This window comes from Crocodylus siamensis, chromosome 3 (assembly GCF_052110815.1).
Source record: "Crocodylus siamensis isolate JL-2025a chromosome 3, ASM5211081v1, whole genome shotgun sequence".
NCBI classification, from domain to species: Eukaryota; Metazoa; Chordata; order Crocodylia; family Crocodylidae; genus Crocodylus; species Crocodylus siamensis.
Window position 1 is genome coordinate 181,774,800 of NC_143397.1, and position 23,224 is coordinate 181,798,023.

At 45.7% G+C, this 23,224-nt stretch overlaps 1 protein-coding gene across 1 annotated transcript in view; it reads right to left on the reverse strand.

Annotated features, from left to right (window-relative positions):
• Positions 1-23,224, reverse strand: part of CCDC178 (coiled-coil domain containing 178) — a 348,866-nt gene that overhangs the window by 21,669 nt on the left and 303,973 nt on the right. Inside the window, exon 19 of the mRNA XM_090039907.1 lies at positions 18,991-19,125. Within this exon, the coding sequence (XP_089896033.1) occupies positions 18,991-19,125 (135 nt within the window). The remainder of the gene's footprint in view (positions 1-18,990; positions 19,126-23,224) is intronic.

Here is a 23,224-nt window from a genome sequence, read left to right on the forward strand (position 1 = left end):
CCAATGAAGTTAGACATAAAGTATTAGCTAAATTATAAAGGACTGGCATATAATCTTACACCAAATCAGGGTGTGGCCCTTTCATTAGATCATTAAGACAGTGGGTGGATTTGTTTTAACTTCTGCCTTCTGGAGGAAGTGGACACACACTGCTTGAATCTGGCACTCTTGTCTAGGTTGGCCATTTTGTCCTTTGTGCTGAGAAGTACAGCTTTACTGGGGCGATGAGTGCACAGTGGTGCAAACTCAAGCATACATTAAAAGCCAGTCGGAGCATATCTAACTTGCAAGACTAGAAAAAGAGACTTTATGTTGGATAAAAAAGGGGAAACTAAACCATGTGCATCCTTTGGGGGGGCCCTACACAGCAAAGTCTCTACACTTTCTGCTACCTAGGGAAAGAAAGCTTTTGATTGGAATGAGTTAACTGCTGATGTTATTTGAACCACTACAGCTTACATTTTCTGTGACCTAATAGAAAATTTCCCTTCATTTTAGTTAATCATTATAAGCAGGGCTAGTAACACTGTATATGATTATGAATGTCTGGCATTTCATGTTAGAAAACCTTAATTTCTGTTGCTTTCAACTTACACGTTAGCCAATGGGTTGAAATTTTTCATACAACTGTCTGCTTTACATTGCTTTTTTGTTGTTGAAAATTTCAAGAACAAAGCCTTAGTTATTTTCAAGAATGAGACCACTATTAAATACCCATATTAAACATTGGTCATCTCTTCTTTTGAAAATCTCTAGTTCCCCAGCCTTTGGAACCAGAACTTGAAATTTGGTACAGAAGTAGCCTTTGTTTAATGTGAGTCAAAGGAAAATCTATGCAAGTTTGGTCAACCTAGATCCTTTGAAAAACTACAGACTATACATACTTGATAGAATTTACTAGTTAAAATCTCTGAAGAATCTGTCCTTTCTTGAGTGTATTGGAGCCTAGTGGCACTCATTCAGACTAGCCCATAGCATCACTGTTAGGGCAGTCTTCTGCAGGTGGGAGATGTGGGCTCAAATCCCCTACGAATGAGACAGGCCTAGAAGCTAGGTATTACATTTTCCTGAGTGTGTGTTCCAGCCAATAGACTCTTGGACAAAAGGGAAGAAGCTATGTTTTGTGACAGATCTGGACAGATTGGAAAAGTGGGCAGAACAGAATGGGATGCAATTCAACAAAGACAAGGGCAAAGTGCTGCACTTACGGAGAAGGAATCACCAACACACTTACAGGCTGCGGGAGGACCTTCTTAGCAGCACAGTAGTGGAAAGGGATCTTGGAGTCATTGCTGACACTAAGATGAACATGAGTTATCAGTGTGACCAAGCAACCAGTAAAGCTAACCACACTTTACCATGCATTAGCAGGTGCATGACAAACAGGTCCAGGGAGGTGACACTTCCCCTCTATGTGGCAACTGTCAGGCCGCAGTTGGAGTACTGTGTCCAGTTTTGCGTGCCATACTTCAAGATGGATGTGGGCAACCTTGAGAGGGTTCAGCGGATGGCCACAAATATGGTTAGGGGCCTTCAGGCAAAGCCCTATGAGGAGAGATTGTGGGACCTGGATCTCTTCAGCCTCTGCAAGAGAAGGCTGAAAGGTGATCTTGTGGTCAACTACAAATTCATCAGGGTGCGGGGGAGGGGCAGGGAGCAACAAGGTATAGGAGATGTTCTGTTTACCAGGGTACCCTTGGAGTAACTAGAAACAATGGCCACAAACTGACAGAGAGCAGATTTAGGTTGGACATCAGGAAGAACTTCTTTACAGCAAGGATTGCCAGAATTGCTATGGGGCGAAGTGGACACGCCGGAGGGCAGGGAACAGCTGCAAGCAGACCTGGACAGGTTAGACAAGTGGGCAGAAAACAACAGAATGCAGTTCAACAAGGAGAAATGCAAAGTGCTGCATCTAGGGAGGAAAAATGTCCAGCACACCTACAGCCTAGGAAATGACCTGCTGGGTGGCACGGAAGTGGAAAGGGATCTTGGAGTCCTAGTGGACTCCAAGATGAACATGAGTCGGCAGTGTGACGAAACCATCAGAAAAGCCAATGGCACTTTATCGTGCATCAGCAGATGCATGACAAATAGGTCCAAGGAGGTGATACTTCCCCTCTATCGGGTGCTGGTCAGACCGCAGCTGGAGTACTGCGTGCAATTCTGGGCGCCGCACTTCAAGAAGGATGCGGATAACCTGGAGAGGGTCCAGAGAAGGGCCACTCGTATGGTTAAGGGCCTGCAGGCCAAGCCCTACGAGGAGAGATTAGAGAAACTGGACCTTTTCAGCCTCCGCAAGAGAAGGTTGAGAGGCGACCTGGTGGCTGCCTATAAGTTCGTCAGGGGGGCACAGAAGGGAATTGGTGAGTATTTATTCACCAAGGCCCCCCCGGGGGTTACAAGAAATAATGGCCACAAGCTAGAGGAGAGCAGATTTAGATTGGATATTAGGAGGAACTTCTTCACAGTTCGAGTGGCCAAGGTCTGGAACGGGCTCCCAAGGGAGGTGGTGCTCTCCCCTACCCTGGGGGTATTCAAGAGAAGGTTGGATGTGTATCTAGCTGGGGTAATGTAGGCCCAGCACTCTTTCCTGCTTATGCAGGGGGTCGGACTCGATGATCTATTGAGGTCCCTTCCGACCCTAGCATCTATAAATCTATGAATCTATGAATCTGGAATGGGCTCCAAGGGAGGTGGTGCTCTCCCCTACCTTGGGGGTCTTTACGAGGAAGGTAGACATGCACCTGGCTGGGGTCATCTAACCCCAGTGCTCTTTCCTGCCCATTGCAGGGGGTTGAACTTGACGATCTACTGAGGTCTTTTCTGACCCAAACATCTATGACTCTATGAATCTATGAACGAATGGCAGGCATGGTATCAGCATCAATCATTAGAAATGCTCTGTGGCCACCTTTTTTAAGAAATCAGGAATTTAAGTGGCTATTAGGCATCAAGCTGGAATGCAATGGGCTTAGGAACTTAGCTGGCCAATATGTATTACTTTGGAGCATGTGCAGTAACATAAGCCAAAACACCATGTGGATAGATCCTATTCTATTAAGCATCTAAGTGGTGCTTAGATGTCTAAGTATGATCCTATTCCATCTTGCCATGTCCCTGACAAACTATTAACAAAACAGATGGGTGGATCCTCTTTCTCCTTGTCACCTTTTGTGACACAGTCTTAAGACCAGGCTAAGATGAAGGCATATTATAGAAGTAGACATGTTAATGGTTTTTTAAGGACTTGGCTAGGGTGGAATGGGACTGAATTTAAAAATTTGGGAATCTAATTATAGGTAAAACAGAATCTGGCCACCAGGCATCTTATCAAGACAAAACGAAGGTGCCTAATTGATCTGAGAGCCTAAGTGGTTTTGTGGCATTGGAGTGAGGTTGGTCTGGATAACTGTGAGACTTGGATGCCTAAATTCCATCTAGACTTTTGCTTAGGCGTCTGGAAAGTCTAAGTTTCCATAATGGTTTTTGAGAGTAATTTTCACTTTTTTTTCCCCAGAGTTCCCTTCATCAAGCAACCATGAGTGCCATAAACAGCTGCCACTGTAACACTCCCACAACCTAGTGTGAAGCTACTGCAATCAAGTAAATCCATCTAGTCACTATAATCACCAGTATGCTGTTTTAAACAGCTGTGTGAGTGACTGGACAGTAAAGAAGGCCAAGGATTCTGATCTAGAGATCATTTGAAGGGAAAAGTCAGAGGCTTGTGAAGTGATATCCAAACTACTGACTTCCATACTGAATTATAAAACTATACTAATTGGCAGTAAGTTCAAACAAATGTGAATCTTGCAGTAGACAAGAATAGAAGGCCCCCCCAACAAAAAGTGTTTAATTGAGTGTGTTTTATGAAGCTGCAGAGCAACTTGATTTTTATTTGTTAAAGCAGGGTTAGACTGCAGAGACATTCATTTGCTTTGTCTGATAAACTGTTCAACTAAGGCATAAGCCCATATGAGCAGAAACAAAAATTGCTTTCTCTCTAGTCTCAGTTCCACTTTAAACATACAAAAGATCTTTTACAAATAAACAAAAAAGAATGGTACTCAGTAAAATTTATCTTCAGTGTTCTAAATCATTACTACACATAATTGTAAGTAAATATAAAAAGTTTAGAACTAATTAAAAAGTGTATTGCAATGTCCCCTTAAGAAAAGTTATCTGTCATCCAACTCCATATGTCTCCAAGACAAGACAGAAACAGCAAGACTACTAAAGTGAAATCAGCAGGAAAAAAGATACAACTGAGTGTAATCAGCATAAATGGTGATAACTCAACCCATAACAGAGAAAAATAAAAGAGGAAGCATACAGATTTTGAAGATCAACCCTGAGGGACACCATAACACACCTGTGTTAATAAGTTAGACAACAAAAGATGTACTTAAATCGAATACCATCTGACAAATAAGAAGCAAACCATGAATGAATAGTTTTCAAAAGACAAAGAAACAAATTCTGTCTTTGCTATCCATAGGCAGAGGTGGCTCAGACCTTGATGGAACTACAGGGGTTCTTCTCTGTGAGGGTGGAATAGGATGCCAGGACCACACATAGGAGTATATGAAACCACTGACCATTTCCTCACTATAGGTTGCAATAGCCACAAGGACGACTACAGCAGCTTTACTGATGTTCGGCATCCTGAAAGGGAATAATCAAGCTCCCTACTCACATCTGCAGAACTGCCCAGATAAGGATGACCCCAAAAAGCATAATCATTATCCTGTGTAAACTGGTATAGTTCTACTGAAGTCAATGAAGTACACCAGCTGATAATTCTGTCAAGAGATTTTAAACACATCTCAGAATAATTCAGTCCAGTGCAACTGGGAAAGCAGCAGTGAAGAAAGGGAACTGGAGTCAAACAAGCAAAAGTAAACTGTGCGAAGTGGGTATAAAATACTACTTAATCAGCATTTTCCAAATTTAGGGCCTTGTTACACCTTACACTGGGAGCCGCACAAATGTTGATGGGTGTTTGCACTAGGTTGAGTTTGAATCAGTCACACTTCTGGCCAGCAGGGGCCTGGAGGACTGAAAGGTAAAAATCACCCTTCCCTCCCATTCTGGGCTTCTCTCCTGCCTCCCTGGGGCTCCCCAAGCCCCCTGCTTCCAACCCTAGGGCTTCCCACCAACCCCTGCATTTCCCTGCCCCAGGGGCATTGCTTACTTGTGCTGCCCATGCTGTCTGTCCCAGGGGAGCAGGAAGGGGAAGGTTAACCTGCCTGCCCAGCCACAGCTGCTGTTCTTCTGGTCCAGAGAGCAGCAGCTCCCCTATGGCAGGGTGGGGGAAGTGAGCAGGGATCTGTGATGCTAGGGAGGGTGGTGGGCCTGATCCAGGCCAGCAGGAGAGAGGAGATAGGTGGGGTGTTCACACTATGGTGTAGCCTAGAGTGGCTGCATCTTAGTGTAACATGAACTGGGTAGCACAGATCAGAGATAATACTGTCCTGGAAGAGCATAACTCTGAGCTGCTCAATGAGTGGTTAAAACTAGTTTCAGGTGTTAATGCACAGACAATCCAAGTGTTAAGATTTCCAGGAGCCACCCAAAATTACTGTGTAACAAGGCTGTTAAAAATACTACTGAAAATCTAAGGTTTGGCACAGACCTTGACTAACTGCAAGTGACTACTCAAGATAAAAACCTATTTATAATCAGGCTCATAACATGTATATGGTCTTGCAAAGGCAATTTATCATACATCAGAGGAATCTATTTGTTAAATAACCTAAAGCTGCAATGGTGACATAAATAAAGCTGCTGTTTCCAGTATTTTATCCCTAGAAATAGTTTTGGTATTTGGACTACAGTTGGGCAAAAAAAAAATTTACAGAGCATGTTCTATGCTGAGGAATGTCAGGACTGAGATATGGTTACACGACTAAATACAGATGCACCCAGAGGGGTTGCAGTGGTGCAGTTGCAGCCCACTTTGATTGCTGCTCAACCCAAAGCTTTAAACCAACTGCCTGGAAGGGGCAAGAGCATTTCTATTCAGGCCGTGCTGAGCCTAGAGTGACTGTACCTTAATGTAACATGAGTTGGGTAGCACAGACCAGAAATAATCCTGCCCTGGAGTACCGTAACTCCAGGGAGTTTGGGTTGGATATTAGGAAAAACTGTATGTCGCGGGGCACTCCCGCGCCCCGCTCCTAAGGAGATGCCCCAGGAAGGGGAGAGGTGTAACAGGGCACCAGGGTGCCTGCTATTAGCAGGAGGAATAGGGCTGCTGAAGCACCCTGGAGCAACACAGATGGGGGTTGCTAGGGCAACCAGGCAGGTCATGTGGCCAGGAGGGGGCAGGGCCAGGCCCTTATAAACAGCTAGGCGAAAGCCTAGCTAGCAGTACCCTTCTGGATGCCACAGGAGCAGGAGCTCTGTGGCTGAGCTGAGCGGCCAGAGTCAGGGGTTGCAGCCTTACCTTACCGACTGGCTGCGATGATGCTAGGGACGAGAGCACCCTGATAAGAGGTAGGGCTGGGAGCCCGAGAGGGGCTGAGAGTTGGCTTTACGAGCGGGTAGGCTCTTTGTTGGTTTTGTTACAGCCGTTCGGGCTTGGCTTGAGTTATGGTTAACCAGAGGACCGGGTGAGGCTGTAGGGGAGCGAGGAGGCCTCAGCGGGGCTCCCCAGCAGCTTGGGGGCTCCGGGTGCCCAGTAGGGGCACAGTGCCAGTGGGGCACAACTGTTTGTGCCGGAGTGGCACGGAGCACGGGGTTGGACCCCGGCCCGTGAGGACGGCACTTTGCCCAGTGGGGCAAAAGACCCAGGAAAGGGTCAAGGGGGCCAGGCACGGCTAAGGCCACCTGAGCCCCAAGCCCAGAGAGGGTGCAGCGCCAAGGAGCGTGGTACAGGCCCAGGGAGGGCGAGGCCCCAGAGAGGGCGCAGCGCTGAGAGAGCGCGGTATACAGGCCCCAGGGAGGGCGAGGCCCCAGCGCCGAGAGCGCGGTACAGGCCCAGAGAGGGCGAGGCCCGGAGAGGGCGCAGAACAGAAACGACCCAGGAAAGGGTCAAGGGGGCCAGGCACGGCTACGGCCACCTGAGCCCCAAGCGCGGGAAACCCGCAAGCGCGGAGAGCGTGGCAGAGACCCCGAGTGGGGCCGCAAGCGCAGAGGGCGCAGCGGAGACCCCGGGAGGGGTGAGAGGAGCTAGGGAGACCCAAGGGCGTCAGTAACAGGCCGGTGGGTGAGAGCCCGGCCCAGGGGCGCCAGGTGGGTGACGAGCCCAGGGTGCCAGAGGGAGAGCACCTGAGCGGCAGGGGACCAGACAACGTCCCCCGGGACAGCTGTGAGGCTTGGGGCGTGCTAAAGGAGAGGTTTTGGAGGCACGCATTTGCCCATAAGGCTGGGGTGAGAGTAACCCCCACTTTGGAACGGAGGGGATACCATCAAGGTGCCGTTAGGTGTAAGTAGGCAGCCTCCCATTCTGGACCTCAACAGCAAAGACGTGGCGGGCGAGTAGAGGGTGCCAGACCACCCTAATTGGCACGGCAAAGGGGCACTCGCGAGCTCACGGCCGCTCGCGGGGCCATCCGTGACACTGTATTACTAGGAGGGTGGTGAAGCACTAGAACATGTCACCAAGAGAAGTGGTGGAATCTCCATCCTTGGAGGTTTTTAAGGCCCGGCTTGACAAAGCCCTGCTGGTTTGATCTTGTTGGGAATGGTCGTGCTTTGATTAGATGGCTGGACTAGATGACCTCCTGAGGTCCCTTCCAACCCTAATTTTGTGATTCTGAATCAAATAATTTCACGATTCATTGCCATCTTCTTGATGCCTGTTCATATCTCTCTGTTTCACAGGTGTTAACAGCCTTTTCTTTTTTTAAGGGTCTTGATGTTCTACTATTCAAACTATCCTTTCTTCTGAAATTTTGGTAGCTGTTAGGCATTCCTGATCATGTCTTTCTTCTATTTCACAGCCCAGCAGACTACATTTAGCTCTAGCTAGAAACTTTAACTCAGGTGTGCTAATATTAATTTAGGTGTAGACTGTCAGTATGCTCAGGAAAACTAGATTTTTTAAAATTAATCTGAAAAAACAGATGTACATTTAACTATAATAACTACAGGATCAATGAAACAATATATTTTGACTATTTTTTGCTTAGTCTGTTGTGGCTTTTTAAAACTTGATATATAATCTAGCAAATAAGGGCACATTCCACATTTGTTTCTTTAACTACAGACCTCCCACTCAAAGTCCTGAGCTTGACCAGGAGTTCGCCCGGGAACTGACTGAGGCCACTTGCTCCAGGACCTTGGTTGTCATGGGTGACTTCAATTACCCGGACATCTCCTGGGAAGATCACTCAGCAAAATCCGAGTGGTCGCAAAGCTTTCTCTTGTGCGTGGATGACCTTTACCTGACTCAAGAAGTCTATGGGCCAACGAGAGGCAAAGCGCTGCTCGACCTGGTACTGGCTACGGGGGACGACCTAATCGGCGACCTAGTGATCGATGGGAAGCTGGGTGACAGCGACCACGAGCTGATCACCTTCACCATCCGCCGTAAAGCTGGCAAGTCAGTCAGCAACACAGAAGTCCTTGACTTCAGAAAAGCCAACTTTGACAAGCTCAAGAGGTTAGTTGGTCAGGCCCTCAGGGACCATGACCCCAGGGTGATGGGAGTTCAAGAAGAGTGGTTGCTTCTCAAGGAAGCAATCCTCAATGCACATGCTAAATCTATTCCAACATGGAGGAAAGGCAGCAAGAAGGCACAGCAGCCCCCCTGGCTCTCCAGGGACCTAGCGGACCTCCTGTGGCTTAAAAGGAAAGCCTACAAAGGATGGAGGATGGGATTCACCTCCAAGGAGGATTATTCTGCACTGGTCCGGTGCTGCAGGGAGCAAACCAGGAAAGCCAAGGCTGCAACTGAACTCCAACTAGCTTCAGGCATCAAGGACAACAAAAAGTCCTTTTTCAGATATGTGGGGAGCCGGAGGAAAAGCAAGGGCAACGTTGGACCCCATCTAAACCGGATGGGGCAACTGACAACTGACGCCCAGGAAAAAGCCAACCTATTAAATAGGTACTTTGCGTCAGTCTTTCATCAGTCCCATGGGATGCCCATGCTGCTATGGGACAGGGAGATCCGGGTGATGTGGATCCCCTACCCTCCATAAATGCTGACCTTGTGAAGGAACATCTTGAGAAGCTGGATACGTTCAAGTCAGCCGGCCCTGACAATCTGCACCCCAGGGTACTCAAGAAGCTGGTGAGCGTCATAGCCCAGCCCCTGGCACGGATCTTTGAAAACTCCTGGCACTCTGGTGTAGTGCCCGAAGACTGGAAGAAGGCCAATTTGGTGCCGATCTTCAAGAAAAGGAGGAGAGTGGATCCGGCTAACTACAGGCCCATTAGCCTGACTTCTATCCTGGGGAAGATCTTAGAAAAGTTTATTAAGGAGGCCATCCTTCATGGACTGGCCCAGGCTAACATTCTAAGGGATAGCCAGCATGGGTTTGTTGCGGGTAGGTCTTGTTTGACCAATCTCATTTCCGTCTATGACCAGGTGACCTATCACCTGGACAAGGGAGAAGAGATTGATGTCATATATCTTGACTTCAAAAAAGCTTTTGATCTGGTATCCCATGATCACCTCTTGGCCAAACTGGCCAGTTGTGGCCTTGGCTCCACCACGATCCGCTGGCTGGGAAATTGGCTCCGTGGTCGGACCCAGAGGGTTGTGATTGATGGCAGTCACTCATCGTGGTGCCCTGTGACCAGTGGGGTCCCTCAAGGCTCTGTCCTGGGACCCATACTGTTCAACATCTTCATTAACGATGTGGACATTGAAGTCAGGAGTGGACTGGCCAAGTTTGCCGATGACACCAAACTTTGGGGCAAAGCATCCACGCCAGAAGATAGGCGGGTGATCCAGGCTGACCTGGACAAGCTCAGCAAATGGGCGGATGAGAACCTGATGGTGTTTAACACCGAAAAATGCAAGGTTCTCCACCTTGGGAGGAAAAACCTGCAGCACCCTTATAGGCTCGGCGGTGCTACGTTGGTTAGCACTACAGAAGAAAGAGACTTGGGGGTCATCATTGACCACAAGATGAACATGAACCTGCAATGCGATGCTGCGGCTAATAAAGCGACCAAAATGCTGGCTTGCATCCATAGATGCTTCTCGAGCAAATCCCGGGATGTCATTCTCCCCTTGTATTCGGCCTTGGTGAGGCCGCAGCTGGAGTACTGCGTCCAGTTTTGGGCTCCACAATTCAAAAAGGATGTGGAGAAGCTTGAGAGAGTCCAGAGGAGAGCCACGCGCATGATCAGAGGTCAGGAAAACAGATCTTACGATGACAGGCTGAGAGCCATGGGACTCTTTAGCCTGGAAAAGCGTAGGCTCAGGGGTGATCTGATGGCCTCCTATAAGTTTTATCAAGGGTGACCACCAGGATCTGGGGGAACGTTTGTTCATCAGAGCGCCCCAAGGGATGACGAGGTCGAACGGTCACAAACTCCTGCAAGACCGTTTTAGGCTGGACATAAGGAAGAATTTCTTTACTGTCCAAGCCCCCAAGGTCTGGAACAGTCTGCCAGCGGAGGTGGTTCAAGCACCTACATTGAACACCTTCAAGAGTAAATTGGATGCTTATTTTGCTGGGATCCTATGACCCCAGCTGACTTCCTGCCCTTTGGGCAGGGGGCTGGACTCGATGATCTCCCGAGGTCCCTTCCAGCCCTAATGTCTATGAAAATCTATGAAACTGTAGACAAATGTGTGGTATGTCATATATGACAATCTGCACACCATCTGCACTCCACTTTTCAAAATCCTACATCCACCCATGGATGAACCAATCACTACCCAGCTTTGAAAATTCAGGCAACATCACAAGCATAACTTGGACAGTGGGAATGGGGAGGGGAGGTGACCAGGGTACAGGCCCTGGCACTGATTCAGAGGGAATGTTAGAATGGCCCCAAGGAAGCCTGTATTGCTGCCGCAGTCCATGTTGGACAAGCTTGTGCTGAGGCAGCCACAGCATATGAAGGGAGGGAAGCATCCCCCCTGCTATCCACAACAGCCACAGAGATCTTTTCTTGCAAAGATGACAGATGACACCAAGCTGGGGGGAGTAGTAGATATGCTGTAGGGTAGGGTTAGGATTCAGGGTGACCCAGATAAATTGGAGGATTGGGCCAAAAGAAATCTCATGGGCTAGGGACAGACATTTAAAAAGCTGGAGCTTGAATTCAATCTTTGCAGGTTAATCTAACCTACCTAGGTTAAACTGATTTGTACCAGTACAGACATTCCTTGGGGACTGAGGAAATGCAGGCACATGCCCACAGTTGCTCAGGCCAGGAGTTGGGGGATGCTAGAGTGTACCCTCAGCTGCAGGAAAGCTGTGCTTGGTGGGTGGACAGCCTGGGCAGTAGCTATGGCTGAACTGGCCAGGGAGGAATTTAATTCTCCCCTCCCTGTCCCATTGGCAGGGACTCTAGCCGGGTCTGTCGGGCACTCCCCCCTCACTGCTGCAGTAGTGGGCTGGCACGGTCCCTGAGGCAGAGGGGGCAAGAGGGGGGTTATTTCCTCCTGTATTCCTACTGCCCCTGGGGGACCGCAGCCAGGTCTGGCAAAAAGATTTTGGGGAGCTCTGAGAGCTGCTCTAATTAAAGCACCTCAGCATCTTGTGTATTAGTATCCCCACACTTCAAAATGGCAGCAGAGGTGCTTAATTTAAGCTCATTTGATAAGCTTTAGTTCAAGCACCTCCGTCACCATTTTGAAATGTGGGGATGCTAATACACGACATGCAGAGGCTGGCCGGAACATGGTAATTACCGTGCTCTGATGTGCTCTTGGAGCAGCCCTGCAACATATTTACAGGGAGCCTGTGGTTGTATAGCTTCCTATCCACAAAATGAATTATAGATTTCACTTCCAAATGAAATAGTACCAAATACCAACTTTGCTGCATTCAAAACTAAGAGTGAAGCTTTTTTCTTTACCCAAGCTTTCTTTAAGTAGCCACCTAATCTTACATTTTACTTTCTAAAAAGCAAGTTAAGAGAGTAACTGTAGCCTGTGCTACAACAGCAGAAAAAAGACCTACATTGAACACCTTCAAGAGCAAATTGGAAGCTTATCTTGCTGAGATCCTATGACCCCAGCTGACTTCCTGCCTTTTGGGCGGGGGGCTGGACTCAATGATCTTTCGAGGTCCCTTCCAGCCCTAATGTCTATGAAATCTATGAAATCATGACTCCTGTTCACATTCTTCTCTCCAGTCTTGAAACATCACATCTCACCCCACTTAAAAGGTCATTACAAAGATCATCTTCTTTGTCTTTTGCTTTGACTATGTCACTCTCTTTTTGCATGCCGCTACTGACCTCCTACTCAATCATTATTTGTTATGTGCAAACTCCTTTCTTTCTCCCTGTCATTTACCCTGTTTTCTTAGGTAAGTGAGTCAACTCTAGCTCTAGGATCTCAAACCTGTTTTACTCCTTTCAAAAAGGCTTTACAGCCATAATAGGCAAATCAATCAAACTTTAACCAAAAAAACCAAACCAAACCAAAATAACCAAACCACACTCTTTAGAGGATAAAAAAGGGCAATTTTAGCTTTGTGCTTGTCTTCAACACTACAGCCTGCTGTCTCCTCCCTTGAACTCCTTTCCCAGAATTCTTAACATTCTTTATGATTCCACCTTTGTTAACTGGTCATCAGATCCAGCTGGCTCCCAGCCTCCCAGCCAGGCAAACTATCAGCTGCTGACCACCGGCAGCTGGTTTCCAGCTGGGTCCCACCTGCAGCCCTTAAACCTCCTTACACTCCCTTTAAGTTACTAATGACCTATCCCAATGACACCTATTCTGTCCTTTATGCTCCCCAGATGTCATCTCTCAACTCCACTCTGTTAACAAGGCAGTTCTCGATCACCCATATGTCATATTTTTTGACAACACTGCCACGCATTTCAAGCCACAGTTAATATACAGAAGGAAGACCTGTAAAAATCTTCAAGTCCTCTACATTTTTTTTCTTGTAAATCTCTCTTTAAACCCCACCAGGGTCATGATGTCTACAAAACACTAAAGAACAGTTATACAACACGTGTGCTATATGGCAAGGCTGATTCTACTATTCATGACTGTCACTATTACCTTAGTCCACATTATCGATTTGTTATATTCAGTTTAGGTTAGAATGAATGGTCATCTGGGCAGGGATGATCCTTTTACTATATGTTTGGACAATGCCTAATACAGTGGAATCAGTAAATTACTGTAATATTAATACTCTCAACACCAGCAAACTAAGTCTGCCTCTTGCTGGCAGGAAAGGAAGTGAGAAATATCGTTGTTGTCAGTTTTACCTCTGAGAGGCACTTGAATACTATGATGGAAGGCACCAATATAAGATCTTAGAAAGACAGTGCTAGACAGAAGCATAGAGACCAACAAAACAAAACAGAACCCATCCTCCTAAATAGAAATGCACTAATCCACGTACCAAGGATTCCAGAACCCAAAAAATCCATTTTGCTGACTGGAAGTTAATTTTTAATTACCTCACTGATTGTTCTCTGGCTCTAACTGAGCTAACTTTTCCATTTTAATTTTCTATTTCCGATCTTTAATTGATTCTCTCAGTTAAACTGGAGGGTACTGGCCTAGACCAGGCTACAGTGAGGCGGGTTGGCAACTGGCTCAGAGGATGATCCCAAAGAGTTGTAATTGATGGGATGGCCTCATCCTGGAAAGCCATCTCCAGTGGTGTCCCCCAGGGATCAGTGCTTGGGCCCGTGCTCTTTAACATCTTTATTAGTGACTTGGATGAAGGTGTGGAAAGGGTGATGATTAAGTTTGTGGATGACATCAAGCTGTGGGGAAATGCAGGCACATCAGAAGATAGGGTAAAAATCCAGGATCACCTTGACACACTGGCCCTATGGGATGAACATAATTGGGGTTCAATAGGGACAAGTGCTGGGTTCTTCATGGGGGTAGGAAAAACCTTCACCACAATTATATGATGGGTGGTGGTCCACTGCCTGGCATTGCAACTGAACGGGACCTGGGGGTGACAACTGACCAGAAGATGAATATGAGCCAACAGTGCAAAGAAGTCGCCTGCAGGATAAATAGAACTCTGGCATGCATCAGCCGATGTGTTGTGAATAGATCCAGAGAGGTCCTCTTCCCCCTCTATTCGGCATTGGTGAGGCCACAGCTGGAGTACAGTGGAGTCCAGTTCTGGGCACCACAATTCAGGAAGGATGTGGATAAGTTTGAGAGGGTACAGAGAAGGGCCACCTGTATGATTAGGGGCCTGGAGGATAGGCCCTATGAGGAGAGACTCTGGGAACTGGGTTTGTTCAGTCTGAGTAATAGAAGACTGAGAGGTGACTTGACAGCTGCCTACAAGTATGTCAGGGGTGAACATCAAGATCTAGAATCACAGAATCATAGAACCAATGAGTCGGAAGGGACCTAGACAGATCTTTGAGTCCGACTCCCCGCCATGGGCAGGAATGAGCACTGGGGGTGGGAGGGGTCATAAGACCCCAGCCAGGTGCCTATCCAGTCTCCTCTTGAAGATCTCCAGGGAAGGTGAGAGCACCACCTCTCTGGGCAGCCTATTCCAGGCTCTGGCCACCCTTACAGTGAAGTAGTTCTTCCTAATATCTAACCTAAACCTATCCTCCCTCAGCTTGTGGCCATTTTTCCTAGTGACTCCAAGGGGGGCCCTGGTGAACAGACTTTCCCTGAGTCTCTGCTGCTGGCCCCTGATAAAGTTGTAGGCAGCCACAAGATCCCCCCTCAGTCTCCTCTTGTGGAGACTGAAGAGATTCAGGTCCCTCAGCCTTTCCTCATAGGGCTGTCCATGGAGGCCCTCAACCATACGAGCGGCCCTCCTCTGGACCCTTTCCAGGTTCTCCACGTCCCTCTTGAAGTGCAGTGCCCAGAACTGGACACGGTACTCCAGATGTGGCCTGACCAGCGCTGCATAGAGGGGGAGCAAGACCTCTCTGGACCTGTTAGTGATGCCCCTGTTGATGCAGGACAGGGTGTGGTTGGCTCTGCCTATTGCTTCATCACATTGGCGACTCATATTCATCCTGGAGTCAATCATGACTCCAAGATCTCTCTCTGCCTCTGTGCTGCTGAGAGGGTCAGCCCCTAACCTATAACCATAATGCTGGTTCCCTCTCCCCAGGTGCAGCACTCTGCACTTGTCTTTGTTGAACCGCATCCTGTTCAGATCCGCCCAATTCTCCAACCTATCCGGGTCTGTCTGGATGCGGTCCCTGCCTGCCGGTGTATTCACTTTACCCCACAGCTTGGTGTCATCAGCGAACTTGAACAGGGTGGTCTCCACACCCTCGTCCAGGTCGCTAATGAGGATGTTGAACAGCACCAGCCCAAGGACTGAGCCCTGGGGGACTCCGCTGCCCACACCCTCCCAGGTCGACATTGACCCGTCCACCACCACCCTCTGGGTGTGTCCCTGGAGCCAGTTTGCCACCCATGTGACTGCATTCGTCAATGCCACAGTCCCTCAGCTTGCCCATCAGAATTGGGTGGGGTACTGTGTCGAAGGCCTTCTGGAAGTCCAAGAAGATGACACTGACTTCCTCCTTCACTTCTAAGCTTTTTGTTACCTGGTCATAGAAAGAGACTAGGTTAGTCAGGCAGGATCAGCCTGGCACAAACCCGTGTTGGTTACCCCTCAATATCACTTCCCCTGCAGGGCTCTCACAAATGTGGCCCTTGATAATTTTTTCAAAGACCTTCCCCAGGATAGCAGTGAGGCTGACTGGCCTGCAGTTGCCAGGCTCTTCCTTCCTCCCCTTCTTGAAAATAGGGACCACATTGGCTCTTTTCCAGTCCTCAGGGGAACAACTCTTCAGAAAAACACCCCTTGGGAGGACAAGGACCAGTGGGCACAAGCTCATTGAAGAAAATTTTAGGCTGGACATAAGGAAAAATTTCTTTTCTGTAAGGGCATCTAGAATCTGGAATACACTCCCAGCAGAGGTAGTGCAGTCGCCACCCTTTTAGTTGTTCAAGAGGAGGCTGAACAAGCACCTCATTGAGCTTGTTTGAGCCCAATAACTTTGTGCCCATGGCAGGGGATGGGACTCAATGAGCTCACAGGTTCTTTTCACGGCTTTGATTCTATAAGTCTGTGATTCCATCTTTACTAACATAACAATGGATCATTTTAAGACAAATTCTATAAAGAATATATGTAAGTTACAGAATCTGTCACAGAATTTTAACACCAGCAGATGGAGACATAAATTCTTCTGACTAAAACGTTGTCTTCAAAGATATTTTGAGCTTCAAAGTATAAATATGAGCATCCCCAGTATTAGAGAGGTTTATGTCTGGGGGATTGTTTCAGCTGCTTTTAGTTATGTCTCCTTCTAGTTACTTCAATTATTCCAGGCAATTTATATTCAATGCAAACAATTTTTTTGCCAGAACAAAGGACTTCCAGAAAGCTCATTCATTTCAACATAGACTAGTCATTGACATAAAAATACAGTTACAGGTTACGTTCATACAACTGTCATTAAAATATTACATAGCATGAGGCTAACTTAGAGATTCATATGCGCAGAAACCAATTGGTACCTGTGGCTTCTATGCAACTTATTATTCATGAACTGAATATTACCATATTTCCTTTATTCACTGTTAGAGAAGTTAAATACAAAAGGGATCAAAACTGATCACAGGTATACCATGTGACATTCAAAAGGATACATCTAGTTTGTTAAATTTTAAATGTGTTTTTAAGTATAATCCACTGCTTATTTGTTTTAGTATAATATTTGTATTTGACAAAAATAAAGGTACACTGACCAAATACCTCATAAAAATTAATGAAGCATTTTAAATTACAAGAATAATGGAAAACCTCATTTTATTTTTATTTTCAAATTCCTTTTTTGTTTTCTGTTTCTGTTAATTTTTTTTTGGCTTTTCAAAATCTTCAATAACAACATGATGTCTGACACCCAAGAAAAGGCCAATCACCTAAATGATTGCTTTGCATCAGTTTTCCCCCTGCCCAGGGGTCACACTGTCAGACAGGATGGAAAGCAACTATGGCTCAGGAAATGGGCCCACAACTGACATAGATCAAGTGAGAGAACAACCTCAGGAGGCTTGAAATCCGTAAGTCCACGTGCGTGGGCGGATTGCGCCCGAGAGTCTTAATGTGGATTGCACTACGGAAGAAAGAGACTTGGGGATATAATTGACCACAAGATGAACATGAGCCTGCAATACGACGCTGCGGCTACTAAAGCGACCAAAACGCTGGCCTGCATCCATAGATGCTTCTCAAGCAAATCCCAGGACATCATTCTCCCCTTGTACTCGGCCTTGGGGAGGCTGCAGCTGGAGTACTGCGTCCAGTTTTGGGCTCCACAATTCAAAAAGGATGTGGAGAAGCTTGAGAGAGTTCAGAGAACAGCCATGTGCATGATCAGAGGTCAGGAAAACAGACCTTAAAATGAGAGGCTGAGAGCCATGGGGCTCTTTAGCCTGGAAAGGCGCAGGCTCAGGGGTGATCTGATGGCCACCTATAAGTTTATCAAGGGTGACCACTGGTATCTGGGGGAACGTTTGTTCACCAGAGCGACCCAAGAGACGACGAGGTTGAATGGTCATAAACTACTGCAAGACCGTTTCAGGCTGGACATAAGGAAGAATTTCTTTACTGTTTGTGCCCCCAAGGTCTGGAACAGCCTGCCATTGGAGGTGGTTCAAGCACCTACATTGAACACCTTCAAGAGCAAATTGGATGCTTATCTTGCTGGGATCCTATGACCCCAGCTGACTTCCTGCCCTTTGGGCAGGGGGCTGGACTCGATGATCTTCCGAGGTCCCTTCCAGCCCTAATGTCTATGAAATCTATGAACACGATGTATTTGGATGCATATAAGAAAAAAACAGGACTTTAAAATAAAAATCCTCAGTGAAGGTTCTGAAAATGGGTCCCCAAAATGATGCAATTTAAAGGAGTTCTAAAAGGTTTTTTTCAAGCTAGTTTTGATCTTGTTCATGCTAATATTAACTATGAAGTAGAATTGTATAATATTAAAATGTAATAAAATGTGGTATCCTAATGATTGTACAGCAGAGCCTGATGGTTGAAAATACAAGTTAAAGTTTATACAACTATGCTGCATTAAGGAGGTATCAGCTACATAACTTTTCTGGAAAGAACAAGGCTGGAGAAATGTTTCACTCAAGCCTTTTAAAAACCTTTCAAAAATGCCATCTGGTTATGGCCATTAACTATGGGAAGAGATTGAAAGGAGTGGCTTTATATAAATATTAACAACATACCACTGTATGAGATAAAAAGAACAGACCATTTAACCATATTACACACTGTTTTCCCCAGAAAATACAAACATAGATGTGGGAAAAAACCCAAACTATTAAACACTGTAGGTATCTTGAAACCATTGGTAAACGTTGTAGCCCAAACCTTGCTGTTTATTACCAGATAAAGGGAAAGTGATCACATAACCTAATTATGAAGGTGTGGCTCTTTACCTAAAGCAACAGACTTCTGCTAAAGAAATGTAATACGAATAAAATGAAACTGACAATAGTGTTTGCCGTGGTGATAGTATTTGCACAAAACAGTACATGATAACATTTTCAAAAACAGCTGAACTGCAGTAAAAATATCTTTATATTTTTCAAATGTTTATATCCAATGTATTTATAATAATCTTTTCAAAGGTTTGTGAGAAATAAATCTGATCTTCTTTTTTTTTTTTTTAAACTATGCATGGTATATGTGCTAACTTACTGAATTCATCCTTCATGCAATTCCAGTTTATTAAAGAGGTTAAAAATTTATAAAACTCTGATGGGATATGGTTTTAATGCTTCATCACACTACCCATCATTTGCTTTTCAATCTAGATCGGAATGATCTTTCCTACTTCCCTGCAATCACCTACCTGCACAGCTAATATTTTCTGAGCATTCTCATGAGAGGCTGCCTGGAACTTCGCCAGCCCAGCCTGGCTATAGAGGCCTCGCTGTTTGAAGTACTCCACCAATGCCCTATGCATCCTGCTCTGCAGCACGGAGAGCTAAAGGGGGGAAAGGCAAAAAAAAAAAAAAAAAAAAACAAGTCAGAGTAGGAGAGGAAATTAATGGCAGTGTTCAAGAAGAATGATGGAGGGAAATATAGAAAGCAGTCAATAGCCCATTCTGCACTGTACGGACCTGACAGGAATTTCACAGTCTCTTGATTTTTCAGCCCACTCATGTGCATTCATCAGAAACCAGTCACATCTGGCTGCTAGGATGGGGGGTTAATTTTCTCTAAATGCCTCAGCAGTTTTGTTCTAGCTGAGGCAAACTCTGTGACTGCAAAGCTGATGAGTAAAATATTTCTACTTCACCCAGTTTAACTCAAAACCGATAGCCTCGGGACATATTGAACCTTTCTTAAAAAAATAATCTTTTGAAGCTTTTTGAATGGCACATCAGGTCAGGCCAAAGTTTAAAATGCAAGTTTAAGACTTTGATGGACATCATGGCTTTTTTTCCCCTTGTAAAGCTTATCATAGCTTGGCAATGTGTGCTTTAGAGCATGACAAAACTAAAGAGAATTAACTTAGCCATCAACTGCTGAGGGAGAACAATAACAGGAAAGAAATTTCCAGATAGAACTACCTATTAATCTACCTAGCTATAACCATGTGACATGAAAGCATCCAACAGCACTAAATTACAATGAATGCAGCAGCTGAAAAGTGACACTATTTTTTTCAAAAGGTTTTTATATGAAAAAGAATATTGGAGATCATTGGAACTGTATTGATCACTGCATTTGAAATTATTCAAATCAGAAATGTTTATTTAATATGCTTTTACAGTATATTATTTAATATAGCAGCACCATTCTCACACGCAGTTGTTAAGACTCTGTCAGTACTTCCATCATTTAAGCATTTATAACTCAGATAAACTTGGCACAGCAGATCTCAGTCTAAAGCAAAATCTATTAAGACAATTTGAAAATCTACCAATACAAAATGTGGCTGAAGACACCTGTGTACACTTATAATTGAAACTTGGTTTATTTCTTAAATTGACATTCTGCCAACATTTGTCCATAATCTGGGCTAGTGCCTTTGGGTGATCTGGAAAATACAAATTAAAACCAACTAAATTAATTTGTTTAGGAGCATGCTTTTGTGTTCAAGCATGCTAATTATTTCAATAAAAATTTCATAGCTATTGTTAGCACATAGCCTTCATGAGTATGCCTGTCAACCAGATTAACACAATAGATTATACTGTTCCTTTGGAAATGTTACAATTCATTAAGGTCAATGCTACAGGTCAGTAATTGGGCCGGTAATAAAGAAGCCTGTACACGATAAGAAATAACTGCTTTTTAGGAGCCAGCCTATTGTGTCATGTGAAAAAGCCACTTTTCAAAAGAACATAGATTTTAGTAATGCCAAATGAGCTACTAGAGTCTAGAGAGTAATTAATAAGTATTTTCAAAATTAATGGTCTGATTTTCAGAGGTGCTGAGCTTTCACAACTCATATAAGCTTCTATGAAAGCCAAACTAGTAGGCATCTTTATAAGTCAGGCCAGACATCATATAATTTAGGAGTGGGCAAAATGGCAGATCTGGCTGGCGGCTGGACTCCATTTCCCAGCAGCCCCTGCACACATTGCTGCAGCTGGATTTCATGGAGACCCCAGCAGCAGTGGGCTGTGACAGTGCAGGGCCAGGGTTTCCATGGCGACCAGCCCCTGCAGCGCTGGCAGGCTGAGTGGCTGGGCAGGGAGCTACTCCAGGGCCGGGATTTTGTGGTGGTGAAAGCACGGTCAAGGAGCCAGGGCAGACCTGTGATTTGCTGCCTGTATGTCTCAGTGGATCGCAGCTCTGCCCCGGCTCCAGACCACACCTATCACCGCCACAAGATCCCAGCCACCGGGCAGCTCATCGCCCAGCTGCACACCCTGCCAGCGCTGCTGTGCTTTTACAGCCCTGCTGCTGGAGTCTTCCTGGAAACTGGGCGCAGTAATGCAGGCAGAGGCTGCTTGGAAATGGAGTCAACTGCGGGCCCAATTCAGCCCGCAGGCTGGATTTTGCCTACCCCATATATAACTAATCTTTTACACCGCAATTTACATATTTATTTGAATTTGATCTATGTGAATGGCATCTATGCATCAACAATAGTAAAAACAAAAAATACAAAATACAAAAAGACAAACAGCTTTTAACCTTCCCATGGCTGTTGAACCTGGCACAGTTAGGCATTTCCAAGCTAAAGGCATGATGTCATTATTATTATGATTTTCTTATTTTTTCTTACGGTTTGTGATAACCCTTGAAAAATATGACAATAAATGCATTTATATATGTATCCTTTTGAGTCAAACAAAGGTTTTTTCTTATGTATTTCTAAATACATTGAACTGAATATGGCTATAGAAGATAATGCTCTTTCTCATACTATAACCCACAGACGGTGTCAGGGCTACGCAAGATAGTCATCTCATTTCTTACAAATGCTTGCCTAAGTGGGTAGGGCTGTAGAAGTAGACTGTCAAAAGAAAAAGCAGAACATCCTGCAGCCCCTAAGAAGCAGTGGGGAAAAGACGCTCTGGTCCCCGCACAGTACCTACCTACCACACAATGTTGTTCTGCTGAGGCTGTGGCATTGGCTCTGCTCCCTGTCTGTAAAATAACCCCCCTCAAGGGAATAGTGGGGGCTGGTGCAGGGATTGAGTAGAAATTAATGCCGCAAGGAGGTACATTAACTTCCATGCAGATTTCTGCTTTGCTGGGAGGGAAGAATCCTGGATTGACTTGCTACTCCCTGCCCTCAACCTACAAACAAGGAAGCTATAACCCTATGGTTTTGTTGGAGGTGCACTTTTGTAAGCTCCTGGGGAGAGGAAATTAGGCTGTGGAGGAGCTGCTTTCTTCATTCTGCTGTTTTGGGGCTTTACTGCCCCATTTTACTCTTCTTTTGTTGTTATTCCCCTCTGTGCCTCACAGCAGAGGGAAGCATATGGCTCTATGTTTGTTTAATTCCTTGTTTATATACTAGTATCATCAATAATATTAGTGCAACTCTGAGGGGAGGGGGGGAAAGAGACTGTTAATTAGTTCCTGTTGATGACCTAGCAGAGGGGACCAGTGAGTTGAACTGGAATCAAACTGGGTCCAGATAATCAGTTCAAGCTATTCTTTTACTTGAATTCTTTTACTTGAACTGGAAAAAACCAGATCCATAATTAACCCTATTTACTGAAACCTGAATCAAAAAAATGGGTTACTAATTATAAGAAGGAGTTGGCAATGTTGACACTCAATGTTTTGGTTTGTGTTTTCTTTAAAGATATTCTCTTTATCAAACAAGAAAGCAAAATAACAAACAGACATGTGATTATTAATGGAAAGGCGTGCCCCAGTACAAAGAGAAGAGAGTGAGAATGAAGGATAAGAGAAGGGAGGTAGAGAAGAAGCTTAGGAGATGCACATCATACAGGGCAGCCTGTAAGGAAAATGGTGGAATGCTTCCTGGTCCCAGAAGTTAAAATTCTCTCTACAAATCCAAGGAAACAGAAGATAGATCTCAAACTCTTCTTCCTCCTAAACAGGCCTCCTCCCACCCATCCACGCCGCTTTCAGTAGTTCCTCCTTGAAGGCAGCAGAGTAGTTGAAGCCAGGAGCAGTTGAGCATCTCCTCTACCTCCTCCTATTCAGAGAAGGGGAAGGCAGTCACCCACACCTAGCCTAAGTGGTAGAAAAAGGTGCCACTGACCAGGGCACCATTCAGCAGGCACTACTAAAGGTAATCAGTACACTTGGCAATGGGCAACTTGTATGGAGTGCACCAGGCAAGGAAGCCTTGCTCTGAAACTGCTGCAGCTAGGTACTGCCTCCAGGTCATGCTGGGGTGGGTAGTTCGAATATGGATGTAACACCCTGAATGCCTACCTGTACAGTGCCTTCCTAGACTTCCTCAAGGAGATGCCACCACACATAACAACATCTTATATACGCTCACCAACTCAAAATGGGGAACTAGTCCCTCAACCATCTGAAGTAGTGCTCTGGCTCTCAGCCTCTCTTTTGCTGAGTATGCATGCCCTGCATGGACGAGATCTTAAATGATAGCTGCTGATGCATCACAGGATGTCTGAAGC